The sequence below is a fragment of the Eptatretus burgeri genome, chromosome 6 (assembly GCF_056783735.1).
Source record: "Eptatretus burgeri isolate ZD-2024b chromosome 6, Ebu_testis_v1, whole genome shotgun sequence".
NCBI classification, from domain to species: Eukaryota; Metazoa; Chordata; class Myxini; order Myxiniformes; family Myxinidae; genus Eptatretus; species Eptatretus burgeri.
In genome coordinates this window covers 95,990,603-96,006,829 of record NC_140966.1, presented here as the reverse complement: position 1 = coordinate 96,006,829, position 16,227 = coordinate 95,990,603, and the positions used below count along the sequence as shown (strand labels likewise).

The 16,227-nt window shown below is 42.2% G+C and overlaps 1 protein-coding gene across 1 annotated transcript in view; it reads left to right on the top strand.

The window, feature by feature from the left end:
• LOC147025394 (uncharacterized) overlaps window positions 1-15,494 on the top strand; it is a 57,026-nt gene extending 41,532 nt beyond the window's left edge. Inside the window, exon 5 of the mRNA XM_085886354.1 lies at window positions 13,527-15,494. Coding sequence (XP_085742480.1) covers window positions 13,527-13,670 — 144 coding nt within the window. The 3' untranslated portion in view covers window positions 13,671-15,494. The remainder of the gene's footprint in view (window positions 1-13,526) is intronic.
• Window positions 15,495-16,227: the final 733 nt, after the last annotated feature.

Below are 16,227 nucleotides of genomic sequence, written 5' to 3'. Positions count from 1 at the left end.
AGATGATGGATGGCATGTTCATGCTGAAACAGCTGGTGGAGAAGAGGTGCAGGGTGCGATGGCATTGTGATTTGTGGATCTGGAGAAGGCCTATGACACTGTCCCAAGAGAGATGTTGATGGTGACAATGAGATGGATGGGAGTGCCGAAAGCAGAAGTTAGGTTGATGGAAGGGATGTACAAGGGATGAAGGGAAGAGTTTTGGTTGGTCCTGGGATGTCTGAGGAGTTCAGCATGAACATTGGTTTGAGGCAGATAAGCGCTCTCAGCCCACTCGTGTTTATCATGGTGACGGAGCTGGTAAGTAGGAAGGTGAGCTTGAAGGGTAGTATTCGGAGGATGCTGCATGTGGACAATCTGGCTGTTGTGGTGGAGAGTGAACAGGAGATGCAGGAGGTATGGGGGAATGCAAGGAGGAATTTGGGAAGCATGGGCTGAAGATGAGTATGGAGAAGACTGAGGTGATGTGGATCAGGCAGTAGAGAAAAGAAATGAATATCAGGTTAGAGGGGAAGGAGATCAGGTAGGGAAATAGGTTTGAGTATCTGGGAGGAACAGTGACTGGGGATGGTAAGTCCAAGACAGAGGTGCGGAGGAGGGTTCAGGTGGGTGTGAATGTGTGGGGGAGGGTGGAGGGAATAATGGCAGACAAAATATATCAAGAAAATTGAAAAGGAAGGTTCTGATGTCGTGTGTAATACTGGCCTACCTTTACGGTTGGGAGACGGTAGCAATGACAGAGAGACAACAGAGGCTGCAAGTTTGCGAGAACAACTGGGACAGGAGGATTGCAGGAGTGAAGAGGGTGGCTAGAAGGAGGATGGATGAACTGAGGGAGGAGATTGGAATGCTGATGAGCGTGACGGGGAGATTGGTGAAATGCCGGCTGACATGGTTTGGAGACTTGGTTCCAATGCGGGAAGAGAGAGTGGCAAAGAGAGCAGATAAGTTGAGGGAGCAAGTTAGGAGGAAAAGAGGTAGACCACGGTTGAGATGGGAGGATTGTGTGATGAGGGATATGCATTAGTTAATGGTGGTTTGAGAGTGCAGAGAGTTGGCTGAGGACAGAGGGAGGTAGAGGCGTATCGTGGTCAAGGCAGGGCAGAAGTGTGGTGCCATTGGACCTCACCCCTTATAAAGGGAAGAGTAGGAGAAGAAAAATTGCTGAACTGAAGGTTTTGAAAGGACACAGTTTGTATTCCACAGTGTTCAAGTATATAATTCAATTTAAATAATTTTATTTTAAATATTTAAATTCAATGTAAATATTTGAAAGGTTGTATTAAAAATAATCGCAAGTTTACCGCCGTTGATGCACTCAGTTCACAAACTGACATTTTTAACACATTGTTTAACTTGACTCAGTTTAACACATTGAATTCGTTCTTCGTGCCTGTTGTTTGTGTCCTTTATGACGTCCTTAAAAATAGTAAGTTTCCCATTTCAAATGATTTTCAATTTTGATTGACTGCCAGATAGGCAGAGTAAAACAATTATCATATTACTCCTGCGCATGTGCGATCGGAACGAATTCAGAGCCAAAGTAGTGCTAATCTACAGGTTCGTTTTCCGATTCATTTGCTAAATCCTATTCAAAATATAACATTCAATTTAAATAAAGTTGTTCCTCCTTCATAAACTGACGTTCGTAGACAGACATACAGACAGACAGTCAGACAGACAGACAAAAGTGAACCAATTGCTTAACCCTGCTTTTCCCTTCGAGTGTGCGGGGTAAAAACCACAGATAGTATGTGCGAACAAAGCACATAGACTCAGTTACCAGAAAATGGATCTGTTGCTAAGAAACTGGTGTAATGTTAGAAAGGCCTCAAAGTATCCATGCGCCCGTCTCTGACACAGGTGTATTTTTTATGATTCACATGAGTTATTTTTACTTTTATTTATGTGACTTTTATTTATTATTTATTTGTAAATTAGTCATTTCCTGTGCGTTTTTTTTTCCTCTGACAATGGCATCATGATTTCCACTGAGTTGACTCAAGTGACTTACAAATGTTACAGCAACTACCACTCTTAGGAAGAACTTGACAGTAAGCAGGAGAGCGAGAAATATTTACCTCTTCAGAAGGTTCTGTGGATTTTTTTAATCAACAACGATACATGACAATAATCAGTACATATGATGAAATACATAAACGAACACACACACACACACACACACACACACACACACACACACACACACACACACACACACACACACACACACACACACACGAAGGCCTGCTGACTGAGTCTTCAGTTGAAGTCCTCAGCATATATGGTCAGCCAAGGTGGGCCAGCTGAGGCACATGCACATCCACACAAAGCAGCAAGATGTGGATACATATATACCACCACCTCCCTAGCCTACAGGAGCACAAAACAGAGACAAACAAAAATAACAATACTTACACATCTTCTTCACACATGTTCCGCTCCCAAAATCCATTGCATCGAACATAAATGTTGGGGCAGAAAGAATCACCAAACAACTAATAAAAATAAATACCACACCGCATGCACTCCTGCTCACAAAATTGACAGCAACAAAAATATATGTTTAGATGAGAGAATTGCCCATATATATATATATATATATATATATATATATATATATATATATATGTATGAATATGCATATACAGTATATATAAATACACATACATATAAATATACACATATATATATATATATATATATATATATATATATATATATATATATATATATATATATATACAGTGAATATAGAAATATACATTTTCATAGAGTACATATATACACAGTATATATATATATATATATATATATATATACACAGTGTATATATATAAATATACATAAATATACAGTATATATATAAATATATATATATATATATATATATATATATATATATATATATATATATATATATATATATATATATATATATATATATATATACACACACAGTACATGTATATATATACAGTGTATATAATATATATATATATATATATATATATATATATATATATATATATATATATATATCGTGTATATATAATATATATCCATACATATATATATATATATTATATATATATATATATATATATATATATATATATATATATATATATATATATATACATATACATATATTCTTCTTCTTCTTTCGGCTGCTCCCGTTAGGGGTCTCCACAGCAGATCATCCGTTATGATCCGCATCATGATTTGGCACAGGTTTTACGCCGGATGCCCTTCTTGACGCAACCCTGGTCGCCTCTTACAACACAGGGATATGGTACACCTATTCTAACCGGGGCATACACCAGGCCCAGTACACTGGTACTCACTTCGCCAACCTAGGAAGGATGACAGACTGAGTCAACCTCCTGGTGTGTATTAATTCAAGCGGCCAACGGAGCTTGAACTCAGAACCTTTTGGATCCCAAGCCGCTACCCTAACCACTATGCCAACACCAGGCTCTGTTCTATATACATATATATATATATATATATATATATATATATATATATATATATATATATATATATATATATATATATATATATATATATTTCCACCTGAAACTCATGCCAAGACGAGAACAGCACTTGGTGGAGCACATACCTCCACCAAGCTAAGCAGTTTAGGTTTTGTGTCCCACTGATAGGCCCAATCCCAATCCATATCTTCACCAAAATCGAATCAATTTGTCCTTGTCACACACTCAACCTGTCCACCAAATTTACTCTGAATCTGTCCATAACTTTTTAAGATATCGTGCTCACAGACAGACAGACAGACAAGCCGGTAGGCGATATGGGTGGTCGCCACATAATTGCATACTAGTCATGCAGTTTTGGAAGGATCTGGCTGAAAATTTTTGACAAAGAGGTTCATTATAGTGCGCATAAAAGCACGGAAGCCGGTTTTTAATTTTCTAAAAATATATATAAAAATATTTTTCGGACTTTTTCAAAAATTTCAAAGTCCCGTTGCTAGGCAGGGGTGGTGTCCATAGCAACAGTGCTCAAAAGCATACAACTAGATCCTGGTATGAACCTACTCGTCAAGTTTTATCAAAATCGGTCGACTCCTCTGGCCTCCAGAGCCGTCCATTACATACATACAGACGGAAAACCTGAGAATAACGGTAGTCTCGTGACCACCCAATAGAAACACACACACACACACACACACACACACATATATATATATATATATATATATATATATATATATATATATATATATTGTGACGTCCACGGGACTTGAACAGTCCCGCCAACGTAGAATGAGCCGAAACGATGGAGGCGGTTTATTTATTTATAACCCAAACATGGCGGTTCTAATCGCTCTACCGCAAACGGGACGAGGAAGGTGGCACGAGTCGCTTTTCACTGAGTTGATGATGTTTATTTGTTTTTATTATTAACCAGAAATAACAAGACTCGGCAAGAAGAGGGATCCGGGGCGATTCGACGGGATGGTGTGGGATCGGGCGTGGGGAAAACACAGACAATTCCAATGAATATACAGATCTCAAACCCTCTAAGGCGCCAAGTTCACACACACACACACACACACACACACACACACACACACACACACACACACACACACACACACACACACACCGTAGCTCTTTCTGGTGGTCAGGCTGGACCGTGATGTGGAAGCAACTGTCCCTGGATCGGCGTCGGATGAGCTGGCCTTGCTCTCGTCAGGGGGGCAGGAGAAACCGTGGTGCTGTCGACCTCCTGGTCCTGGCCCAAGTCCGCTCACAGCCGCTAGGGAACCAGTTCTGGCGCCAAATTGCGAGCAGGAGAGGGAGGCAGGTCCGCCCGCCGTTCGACCCCGTACTCCGAGTCAGCAGAACCCCAGAGCCAACCAAGGTGAGGAACGAGGCTCAGCAAGGCTCCAAGACACGATGAAGAACACGATCGAATCAGCACAACAAGGACGCTCTCCGCGCAACAGCCTCCACACCAAAAAAACACGATCGTTTTGTCCTGATCTTCTTCCTCTCCCTTTTCGACCCCGGACAGAACCTTTTTATCCTCCTGTCCTCGTCACTTCCAATCGAGCCGTTTATTGGCCCACCGCCGTCGCCTTCTGCCAATTGTGATCACGGGGCGGAGCCATCCGCTGCACTGTCCTGTGACGTCACGGCCAGTCTCCAGAGAATACCAAAAGGGGTTTACGCAGACACACTTACCCTATCCCGTGTCCCTATCTAATTACGTAACAATTATCATTTCCCCCCTTGAAGAAATGAACATTTACTAGACAACTTATCACCACTGAATTGCTACTTATTACATTGAGATCCTGGTAAACTCGAACAGCATGGCATACCTAATTAAACATCCTAATTACCCTTTGAATGCATACCCCCCCCTCAAACGTAACAATATATATATATATATATATATATATATATATATATATATATATATATATATATATATATATATATATATATACGTCAATAGGGGGCACCTGCCATGCATCCACAGTATTTGGGCATCAATTATACAGTTACGAGAATTTTCAAGTGTGGGGTAAGGGAATGGGAGGGGGGTGGGTAATGAGATATTTTAAGAAATAAGATATTATTGAATGAGTTAATAAGCCAAAAAACGTGTTTCAAGATTTTGGTTGCAGTGTGTGAAAAAACGCATAACCACCCACTGTAAAACAGCAGTGTATCAGCTGCTCCACTGATACCCACAGCATCAGATAACCAACATATAGGCTACGAAAGTATTTTATTTAGCAATGCCAGTCCAGGTCCATGTTATCGGAAGAGTTCATGAGTGGAGTGGGAGGGGAGGTTGGAGGGGTGACATCAGAAATCAGACTGCTCTTGCCACCCAGTACGATGTTCATTGAATTTACAAAATGTGTAAAGACTACAAACTTCTAATCTGTCAAGCGAAAAGAGACATCGATCATATTGTTGCAGTTTTGCGAAACCAGCACTCCCCCGAGGCAATGGCACACACATATAGTGGGTTCTGTGACAGTTAATACCTTCGCCACCGAAGGTGGATGGAGGTTATGTTTTCACCCCTGTCTGTCTGTTTGTTACATGTCAAAAATTTTTTGACAAGTATGTTCATCGCCTCCGTTTGTTTGTTACTTACGAAATCTTTAGATTTCGTAAGTATATTGATGACTTCCGTCCTCTGTTTGTGTGTTTGTTTGTGGTGTGTTTGTGTGTTTGTTTGTAGGCACGATAACTCGAGAACGGAAGAAGCTACCAATGTCAAATTACACCACGTGATTCAGGAGGGTGATGGCTAGCGCTGATTTGATTTTGGTCAAAATCGGTCAAAGGTCAAGGTCACAGTGAGGTCAAACATAATTCTGTAAATTCATGTGGAGAGATGGAGTATTTTTGCTTCGGTCAACGTTACGAGTTCGTTTTAACTTCGATTTTAATTTTGTCTTCGGTTTTTGCGATCGCTTAGGATGCTTAACACTCGGTTATCGAAATTCTGGTAAAAATCGGATGTTTTGGAGACATTTTAAGATTGTATAAAAAATATTTCACTCGCTGCGTCACGGCTCGTCATGTGGTGCAGCGCGCTCGAGCAGACGCGTCGTTGAGTCACCTAAAGGTTTTGCGTGTGCGCGCTGACGGTGTTTTCGATAAAGATGGTGTTTAAAAGTCATTTTTATCCCAATAAAGGTTATCGTCGCATGCCTGACTCGCTAAGCTGTCAGATTATGTAAAGATTGTCGGTGGATGGCCGAATATTACGGTTTTGTGACTTTTATAAAATAATATTAAATAATTGCGTGGAGAAATGGAGATTTTTGCTTCGGTCGACGTTACGATTTTTTGATGGTTTGGTACAGAATAATCGTAGAAACTTCTGGTTTGCGTCGCTACCTTTTCTCGAGACAGCTTTTATTAGACAAGGCCAGAGGTAAAGTTGACGATTTCGTAAGTACCAGTCTATGACTGCTTGTTTGTGTGTTTGTTAGTGTGTATTTGTTTGTGTGTTTGTTACTTGGCAAAAAATAAAAAAATATATTGAGAAGTGTGTTGATTGCCTCTATTTGTTTGTGTGTTTGCTTGTGTGTTTGTTTGTCTGTCCGCTCGTCTCCAGCCCAAACGCTCAACCAACTACTCTGAAATTTTGAGAGATTAATGTCACCGACCCTGCGACGTCCGCATTGAAGTTTCGTAAAATTAGTTCCACCGAAAAGGTTTACACAGGCCAATAGGCCAATTTGAGCCAAATTTCCTAAAATCCTCAATTTTCATCTGATTGACTTGAAATTTGAAGAGTATTTGCATGTCAGGTCATCAAATTCAACCACCTATTAATTTTGAGGTAAACTTAGGCCAAAAGGTCAACATGGACCAAAAGGCCAATTTGGGGCAAATTTTCTAAATCCTCAATTTTCATCCAATTGGGTTGAAATTTGAAAAGGATTTCCATATCACGTCACTGAATTCAACCACCTATTATTTTTGTGGTAACCATAGGCTAAAAGGTCAACATGGACCAAGAGGTCAACATGGGCCAGATTTTTAAAATCCTCAATTCTAATCCAATTAACTTCAAATTTGAAGAGCATTTGCATATCAGGTTACTGAATTCAAACACCTATTAATTTTGAGGTAAACAGACCAAAAGGTCAAAATAGGCCAAAAGACCAATTTGGGCCAAATTTTCTCAACTCAATTTTCATCCGATTGACTTTAAATTTGAAGAGCATTTTCATGTGAGGTCGCTGAATTCAACTACCAATTAATTTAAAAGGCAAAAGGTCAACACAGGCCAAATTTCTAAAATTGACAGATAGGACTAAAAACTAAATATATCACGTTATCTCAAAAAGTTGTAGACAAGTTATGACAAAACAAGGTGAATGGGTTGAATAGATGACAAGAACAAGCGGATTGGATTTTGGTTCGCATCCAGCCCATCAGTGGGATACAAAACGTGAACTGTTCCACCTGGCAGAGGTATGCGCTTTACCGAGTGCCATTTTACTTTGTGTTGTTTTGCCAAGTTGGCACTCTATGTGTGAATTTTCAATTGTTTGCTTGTGAACAAAGTATCTCAAAAAGTTGTGCACGGATTCAGAATAAATTGGGTGGAGAGCTTGGGTATGTGACATGGACAACATTATTAAATTTTGGTGAAGATTACAATTCAGATCTGGATCCAATAATTTTTGTACACCGTGCCTTTCCAATTCCATATCCAGGCGATGCATGACATCATTTCCGGATGCTGAAGGAAGGGAGTACTCAGTTTTTACTCCGTTTGTTTTCTTATTTGTCTGCACTATATCTCAGCCATCTTATGAGCTCAGAAGCTGAAATTTGGGGACAAAAGTAAAGATGTGCTTTGGAAAAGTCTTTATTTTTTAATTTTTTTATTCATCAATTAATTAATTACTTAATTATTATCACTTTATTAATTAGTTATTTATTTTGTTTCTCATCTGGGCACTATCTCAGGCACCTTTTGAGCTTTTGAGCTGATATTTGGACACTATAGTGAACAAGTGATCAGATCCAAATCTACCCACATGTACCTCTCTCTACCTTCTAGCAACTTCTGACTGTACATCCTGATTGGGACACAAACTGGACTGCTCTCGACTGTAGAGCACTCGACAAGTAGCTTAAGCACTCAAGCAAGCTGACTAATGGAATGGATGATAAGGAATGGTTGGCTTGCCAAGCGATAACAAGCTGATTGGTAAAGACACATACCCGCAAAAAAAAAAAACGAAACATTGCCAATTTCTTCACATTTTAAGATTTCACTCCAGATTTCAAGTTATTTAGTCCATGTGATGTGATCATCCAAACTCAAATTATATTTGGACTATATACTTTCATTAGTCCATGAGTGTAGTTTGTGGAAAATCGCATCATATATTATAATGCATGAAATCGCTCCAAGCTCCTAATTTGAAAACAATAGCACTGACAAAAGCGATGTATACAGCGATTCGTACATACGTAGATGAGACTTTCAACGATATGAGTGAGGAGAGTCAAGAAAACATTTCGAGTGCTTTGTCTATCTATAATAAAAAGTGTGTGTGTGTGTGTGTGTGTGTGTGTGTGTGTCCTCCATAACTCCAAAACCATGAAACCTAACAGCCTGAAACTTTGCATACACACTAAGGGAACTACAAGGAAGTGCTTTCACTTTCCTCTCTCATATTATGGAATGCCTGTTCATCATACCTACAAATCATTGGAAACATTGCAATGCTTATAAATGCCCAGAGACAACAGTGTTCGTAGCACTATTTAATTTCTGCACATGCCATAACCTGGAGAATCTCTTAAACTAAACCGAATTACAAAATTTAAGCTCTATAATTGAACTTAGCAGGAGTTCCGACTGCCAAAAAAGTGTTCATTCGTCTAATTCGGACATAGTTTGATATTGAGGTGTTTAAGCCACTGGGCAATTGCTCTGCAATATTTGCACTGTCACTGAATATTGTATATTGATCGACTTGAACAATGTTCAGGAGCCACTTGCCTGCATTGGCCCTGCATTGTTCTGTGGTGTATCGGGTGGTTGCTGCCTCACTGAAAATATGCAATTTTATTTTGCACCATGTTTCCCCTTTTTGTATGATATGTCATAATACGACCTGTCACTTCGGTATCGATAAATACAAATTAAAAAAAAATGAAACGTTTCGTGAACATCAGGGCAGCATAGTCGAGAGGTATGCATGCTCGTTCTAATCTGTCGAGCCTAGGTTCCTGATGTTTCACAGCCAGGGTGATTCATCTGTGTGTATGCCATTAAACTGGACGTCACATCTTCTGCAACACCCCCCCTCTCCCCTCCCATCTCTCTCTCCCTTCTCTATCTCTGTCTCCCCCCCCCACCCTCTCTCTCCCACTCCTCTTCCCCCCTCTCTCTCCCTCTCCCATCCCTCTCTCTCCCACCCCTCTCTCTCCTACCCCTCTCTCTCCCATCCCCCTCCCTATCACCCCTATCCCTCTCCCAACCACTGCTATCCCTTTCCCTCCCACCTTCTCCCTCCCACCCTCTCCCTCCCAGCCTATCCCTCTCTCTCACCCTATTTCACCCTCTCCCTCTATCTCCCCCTCCCCCTCTATCCCCCTCCCCTCTCTTTCCTCCTTACACTCTCTCTCCCCTCTCCCTCTCTCTCCCCCTTCTCCCTCACCCTCTCCTGCCCCACCCCCTGCTCCTCCACACCCCTCTCTGTTAAGGGGACTGTTAAGGACTGACGGTTTCGTTTTGAATTTGCCAGGTGGATAGCATGGGTTTTTCAATGCACCCGCCCAGTTTTATAGAGAACCTGGCAGTTAAAAAGAAAATGATGCTGTGTGGGCACATTTTATTGCCTGCGTCTTCCCCTCATGCCGACTTCTCCTCCCTTCCCCTCATGCTACTTTCCCTTTCCCTCACGCTGCCTCCCCCCTCGTGCTGCCTTCCCCCTTCACGTTTCCTCCCATCCTCTTGTGCTTCCTTCCCCTCCCTTTTGCTGGCTCCCCATCCCCTCATGCTGCCTCCCCACTTTTTGCACTGCCTTCTCACCATGCTGCCTTCCCCTGCCCCTCGTGCTGCCTTCCCCCCACGCTGCCTTCCCCCACCCCTCACGCTGCCTCCCCCACCCCTCATGGTGCTTTCCTCCCTCGTGCTGCCTCCCCCAATTTGTGCTGCCTCCCCCCTCGTGCTGTCTTCCCACCCCTCTTGTTGCATGCCTACTCTCATGCTGCCTTCCCCCCCCCCACCCTCACTCTGCCTTTACTCCACATTGCACTGCCTCCATCCTCCTCACGTTTCCTCACCTCCCTCACACTGCCTCCCCCCTCTCAAGCTGTCTTCCCCTCCCTGCCCCTGACACTGCCTTCCCTTCCCTTTCCTTCCCCTCCCTGCCCCTCACACTGCCTTCCCTTCCCTTTCCTTCCCCTCAAGCTGCCTTACTTTCCCCTCCCCTCAGGCTGTCCCCCTGCCAAACCTACCTCCACCACCATACAACTCTCTGGAGGTCGAAGAGAGGAAGGGCTGTGAAATAATGTGTGAATTGGACAAATTAAAGGTTGTTTTTTATTCTTAGCAGTCGGAACTGCTGCTTGGACCAATTCAGTTTTTTATAGAGTGATGAATCGCCAGATCACGGCAGCATATCCGAGATGTACCCACGCTTGTGCTAAGTTGTCTCACCCGGGTTAGAATCCCGAACCGGCTATAAACTGTCATCCCGGTGTTTCACAGGCAGGGTGTTACATCAATGTGTGTGCCATCCCTCGGATGGACATTAAACTGGGTTTGACATCTGCCGGAATCCCCCTCTCCCCACACCCCTCTACTCCTCTCTCTCTCTCTCTCACCCTTATCCCACCCATCTCTCTCTCTCTCTCTCTCTCTCTCTATCTCTCTCTCTCTCTCTCTCTCTCTCTCTCTCTCTCTCTCTCTCTCTCTCTCTCTCTCTCTCTCTCTCTCTCTCTCTCTCCAACCCTCTCCCTCCCACCCCTATCCCTGTCTCTCCCTCTCTCCAACCCCTCTCCCTGTTCACCTCCTTTCCATCCTCTCTCTCCCTCCCTTCCTTCCCTCCTCTATCCTTCCCCTCCATGCTCACTCCCTCTTTCTCCTCGACCCCTTAATATCCCCGTTAGCGAAGCGATGAGTTGTATTTGCTCGTCGTTAATAAACCGTTACAGCCTTTTCCAACTCAAGGCATTGTTGAGCAATGGCCAAACAAAATGGTGATTTAAGACCACAGCGAGGGAGAGCGAGGTGTCCGAGGATTGCCTGATAAAGGATATAATTAAATAAGGCTGTAGTTATCTTCAAAAGGGATGTTTTAATTAACACAAACACCCAATTTTCACTCATGCACTCCCTTGGAATTCCCTTAGGATGTGTGCAATGTTTCAGGCTGCTAGGTTTCATGGTTTGGGAGTTATGGTGGACACACACACACACACACACACACACACACACACACACACACACACACACACACACACACTGATGAATTGACTGACACTGACAATTATTGGTATATATAGATATACACACGTACAGAGCAAAATTTAATCATATCCTGGTAAATCATACTCCCACATTTTCATTGTTGACATGTTAAAATGAAAAAAAAAATTGCCAACATGCTTAATTCTGAGAATGTAAAAATGTGGAACAGAAATGGAAGGATATGTGGGTGAATCCGAGTAAACTACAAACCATTATGTAGAAGTGCCTTTCAAGAATAGGGAAGTATTGCACTGCAGTTGCACTGCTGTTGCTTTCATAGAACAAGCATTGTGCTGAAAATGTAATGAAACAACTGCTTTTGCTTATCTCAAAAGCAGAACTTTTGCCACCCTGTCCAGAATGATGTCTTGTACTGTACCATATGCTTGCAAATTGTGGTACGACCTCAATGGTTTGTTCTATATCTCCTTTCATCAACATCATGGAGAGATGCTGCGTCATGTTCAAACAGCAAAACCACGGGCCAGCTTGAGGCCCCGATAGGCGAAAACGAGCCGCGTTGAAAAACATCCTCATCTGTGCGTCAGGACCGCATCTTTCTGCCAAGTTACGCAGAAAATATTTCATTTACGGATCCGTCATAATCTTCCTTCCTTACCTCTGCCACCGAAGTATTATTTTTCACTTCTGTCTGTCTGTCTGTCTGTCTGTCTGTCTGTCTGTCTGTCTGTTGGGTGGTTGCTAGACTACCCTTATTCTCAGGTTTTCCGTCTGTCTGTATGTCTGTCTGTTTGTTTGTATGTAATGGACAGCTCTGGAGGCCAGAGGAGTCAACTGATTTTGATGAAACTTGACTGGTAGGTTCATACCAGGATCGAGTTGTATGCTTTTGAGCACCGTTGCTATGGATGCCACCGTTGCCTAGCAACGGGACTTTGATTTTTTTGGAAAAATTTGAAATTTTTTTTTGCGAAAATCAAAAAATCGGCTTCCGTGCTTTTATGCGCACTAAAATCAACCTCTTTGTCAAAAAATTTCAGCCCGATCTGTGAAAAACTATGACTAGTATGCAATCATATAGCGACCACCCATGTCACCTACCGGCTTGTCTGTCTGTCTGTCTGTCTGTGAGCACGATATCTTAAAAAGTTATCGACAGATTCAGAGGAAATTTGGTGGACAGGTTGAGTGTGTGACAAGGACAAATTGATTCGATTTTGGTGAAGATATGGATTGGGATTGGGCCTATCAGTGGGACACAAAACCTAAACTGTTTAGCTTGGTTGAGGTATGCGCTCCACCAAGTGCTGTTCTCGTCTTGGCATGAGTTTCAGGTGGAAAGACTGCTTCAAAAAGGTGCAGATGGATCAAGAGTCTCTAGTTTGCAAGTTTAAGTGCAAACAATCAGGAGGTGTCTTTGTCAATTTAGTACAACACACACATATAACCCAGCTTCAACACTGATTTTACAATGAAGACTGTCAATATTTCCGTACATCGACAATGAAGAATTGCTGGGTCATCTCAAATAATTTCCAACATGTTTGTTCCTTCAGGTTCTGGCACCAGCGGAACGCAAATATGCTGCGTGGCTCGGAGGATCTGTCTTTGCCTGCTTACCAATGTTTCCAAAGGCCTGTGTGACTCGTTCACGATATGACGAATGTGGATCAAGAATCATGCATCACAGCAACATGTAGATCCGTGTTTAACGCCCACTCACTGCTGTCATAGTTTGGAGTTTACCCGTTTAATTGTGGATGAGAGATTTCCACATCGTAAGGTTTTTTTGGGGGGGTTTCTTCACAAATGGTTTGAAACGATCTGTACTAACAATGCATGATTGTCCAAAAGATCCTTTGCGTGTCTTTCAAGGCAAGTATTCCATTTCATAAATGCAAGAATGAACTATGAAACGAATGAATGCTGAATTTCTGCCTCGAATCAAACCAATAAAAAAATAAAATAATTAATTAATGTTAGAAGTTATCTTCTTAAGATGTTTGCAACAATGGCGGAATTTCACCATCCCTCTTTTGGCATGACTCATCAATTCGCACCTTCGTCACCTCCCGTTACTCCAATATCCTCCCAACCTCCTTTACCCTGTACAATTCGGCACGATGAACGAGTGAATCAGCAGTTAAGCTCATCCTTCAAAGAAATCGGCAATTTGATGAGAAAAGTTTGAATATTATTCATGTTTATACATACTGGAGTTTATTTTCAGATGTGGAACCCATTTCAACGCAACAGGTGCACAAGGAATAACAAGGAGCAACACCAACCAACAACAGATACGATCACCCATAAGCTATCTCACAAGTCCTCCTATTACCCATGCTTCCAGGTACCTATCCAATTCCAATTTAAACCCGTCTACTCTTTCTGCTGTCACTACCTTTCCAGGGAGACCATTCTATGCATTAAATACTCTCGAAGTGAAAGACCCTTGCCTTGCAAGTGATAACTCTCCCCTTCTTTACTCTTAGGCGATGGCCCTTCGTCCTATCACTGTCTATTCTACTGAAAATCTCTTCCACACTTATTTTGTCGATACCCTTCATTATCTTAAACATCTCAGTCAAATCCCTTCATGTATAACCGCCTCCTTTCCAATGGTATAACTTCCTGTCCCTTCAGCAGCTCCTCGTAGCTCAGTATAGTGAGCGCTGGAATCAATGTAGGAGCTATCTCTGTGACAGTTATGTCCATCCTCAGATGTGGTGACCAAAACAAAACACAATGTCCTCTACAGTGTTAACACTGCCTCCTTTGATTGATAATTTATTCCCCTACGAATACAACTTAAAACCCTGTTTGCTTTACCTGTAGCAGTTTGGCACTGCCCTGTCTGCTTACCCCCCCCCCCCATATCTATTACCACCCCCACATCCTTCACCTGCATTACATGCTCCAAGATTGCCCCTTGCATCATGTAATCTCAGGAAATGGTGGTGCTCTCAGAGGAACCCTAACCCTAACCCTAACCCAAACAATTCAGGACATAATAAATTATATAGTTTGTGGCAAATGAGGAATGTTGTCTAAAATGGCTCACAAAGCTTTTAAAAGAAGCTGAAAATACTTGGAAAAGTACCTGCGAGAATGGGCCGTGCCTCTGCACAACGGAAGACGAGGAGAACTTTCAAAGCTCGCCGAACGGGAAGCTGCTCGTAGTGCAAGGCCAGAGTTGACGGGCATGTGCGACACAAACTCCCGACGGAGCGGAAAGTGTAATGGAGGCCCTTAGTAAAGGAATCTAATTGATGCTTTGAAATACAACTATCCTTATCTTTTTTTCTGGGGTGGGAGGGAGAACACACAAAACCTTTCGATAAATGAATATTATTGCCATGTGTTCACCCTTTCTATCCATGAAAGGAGGATGCATTATCCTCTCCTTTCTTAACAGCTTGGAGGAACCAAACTAGTAAGTGCATTTGGTGCTTGAAACGAATGATTTATGTCACCATTGTACGAGTTGTAACATTTTCAATAAAGTTTGTCTCTAATCTATCAAACCCCACTCCCCCCTCACCCCTTTTCCAATTACGGGCAGAATCTAAATACAGTAAGAATACTACATATTGGTGAAACAATGTTCACTACAACATGATTGTTGTTGTGTGAGTGGGAATAAACATTTCCACAATTTCTAATCGACATCAAGGATTTGGAATTTATACCTCAATCATCTGGACAATAACTCAAAGCATCAAAATACCCAGAAACTGATTCCCATTATTAAAGGTTAATATTTGCACAGCACTCACCAATTGATTGATTCACAACTTTTGCACACAAATTGTCATGCACCAAGCTCCCTGCACTCTTGCCTTTTATTCACAACACCCTGGAGATGAAACCACCACAAGTGAGGAGAGGAGGAGATTGGGACCATACTCAATGCAGAGCGTTGGTGCTGCCTCAGCAGTCTCCTTGGCTATTGGGCACAATCCTGGACGGGTCGCCACTCTGACAGCAAGCTGGCACTCATTTTGCCGACCTCGGAAGGAGGACAGGCCGAGATAACCCCACGTGGTATTAATTCAACAGCTGAATGCGATTTGAACTCAGGACCCTTGGATCCACAGCCCACCACCCGAGCCGTTAAGCCAACACCAGGCATCACGAGTTAGACAGGTGGAAAAAAGTTAAAAATGAATATTGAAACGATCAAAACAAAAAGTGATTCATGAATGGAAAATGACCAAAAATATATGTTGTTGTTTTCATGGGGGGCGGAGGATGGAC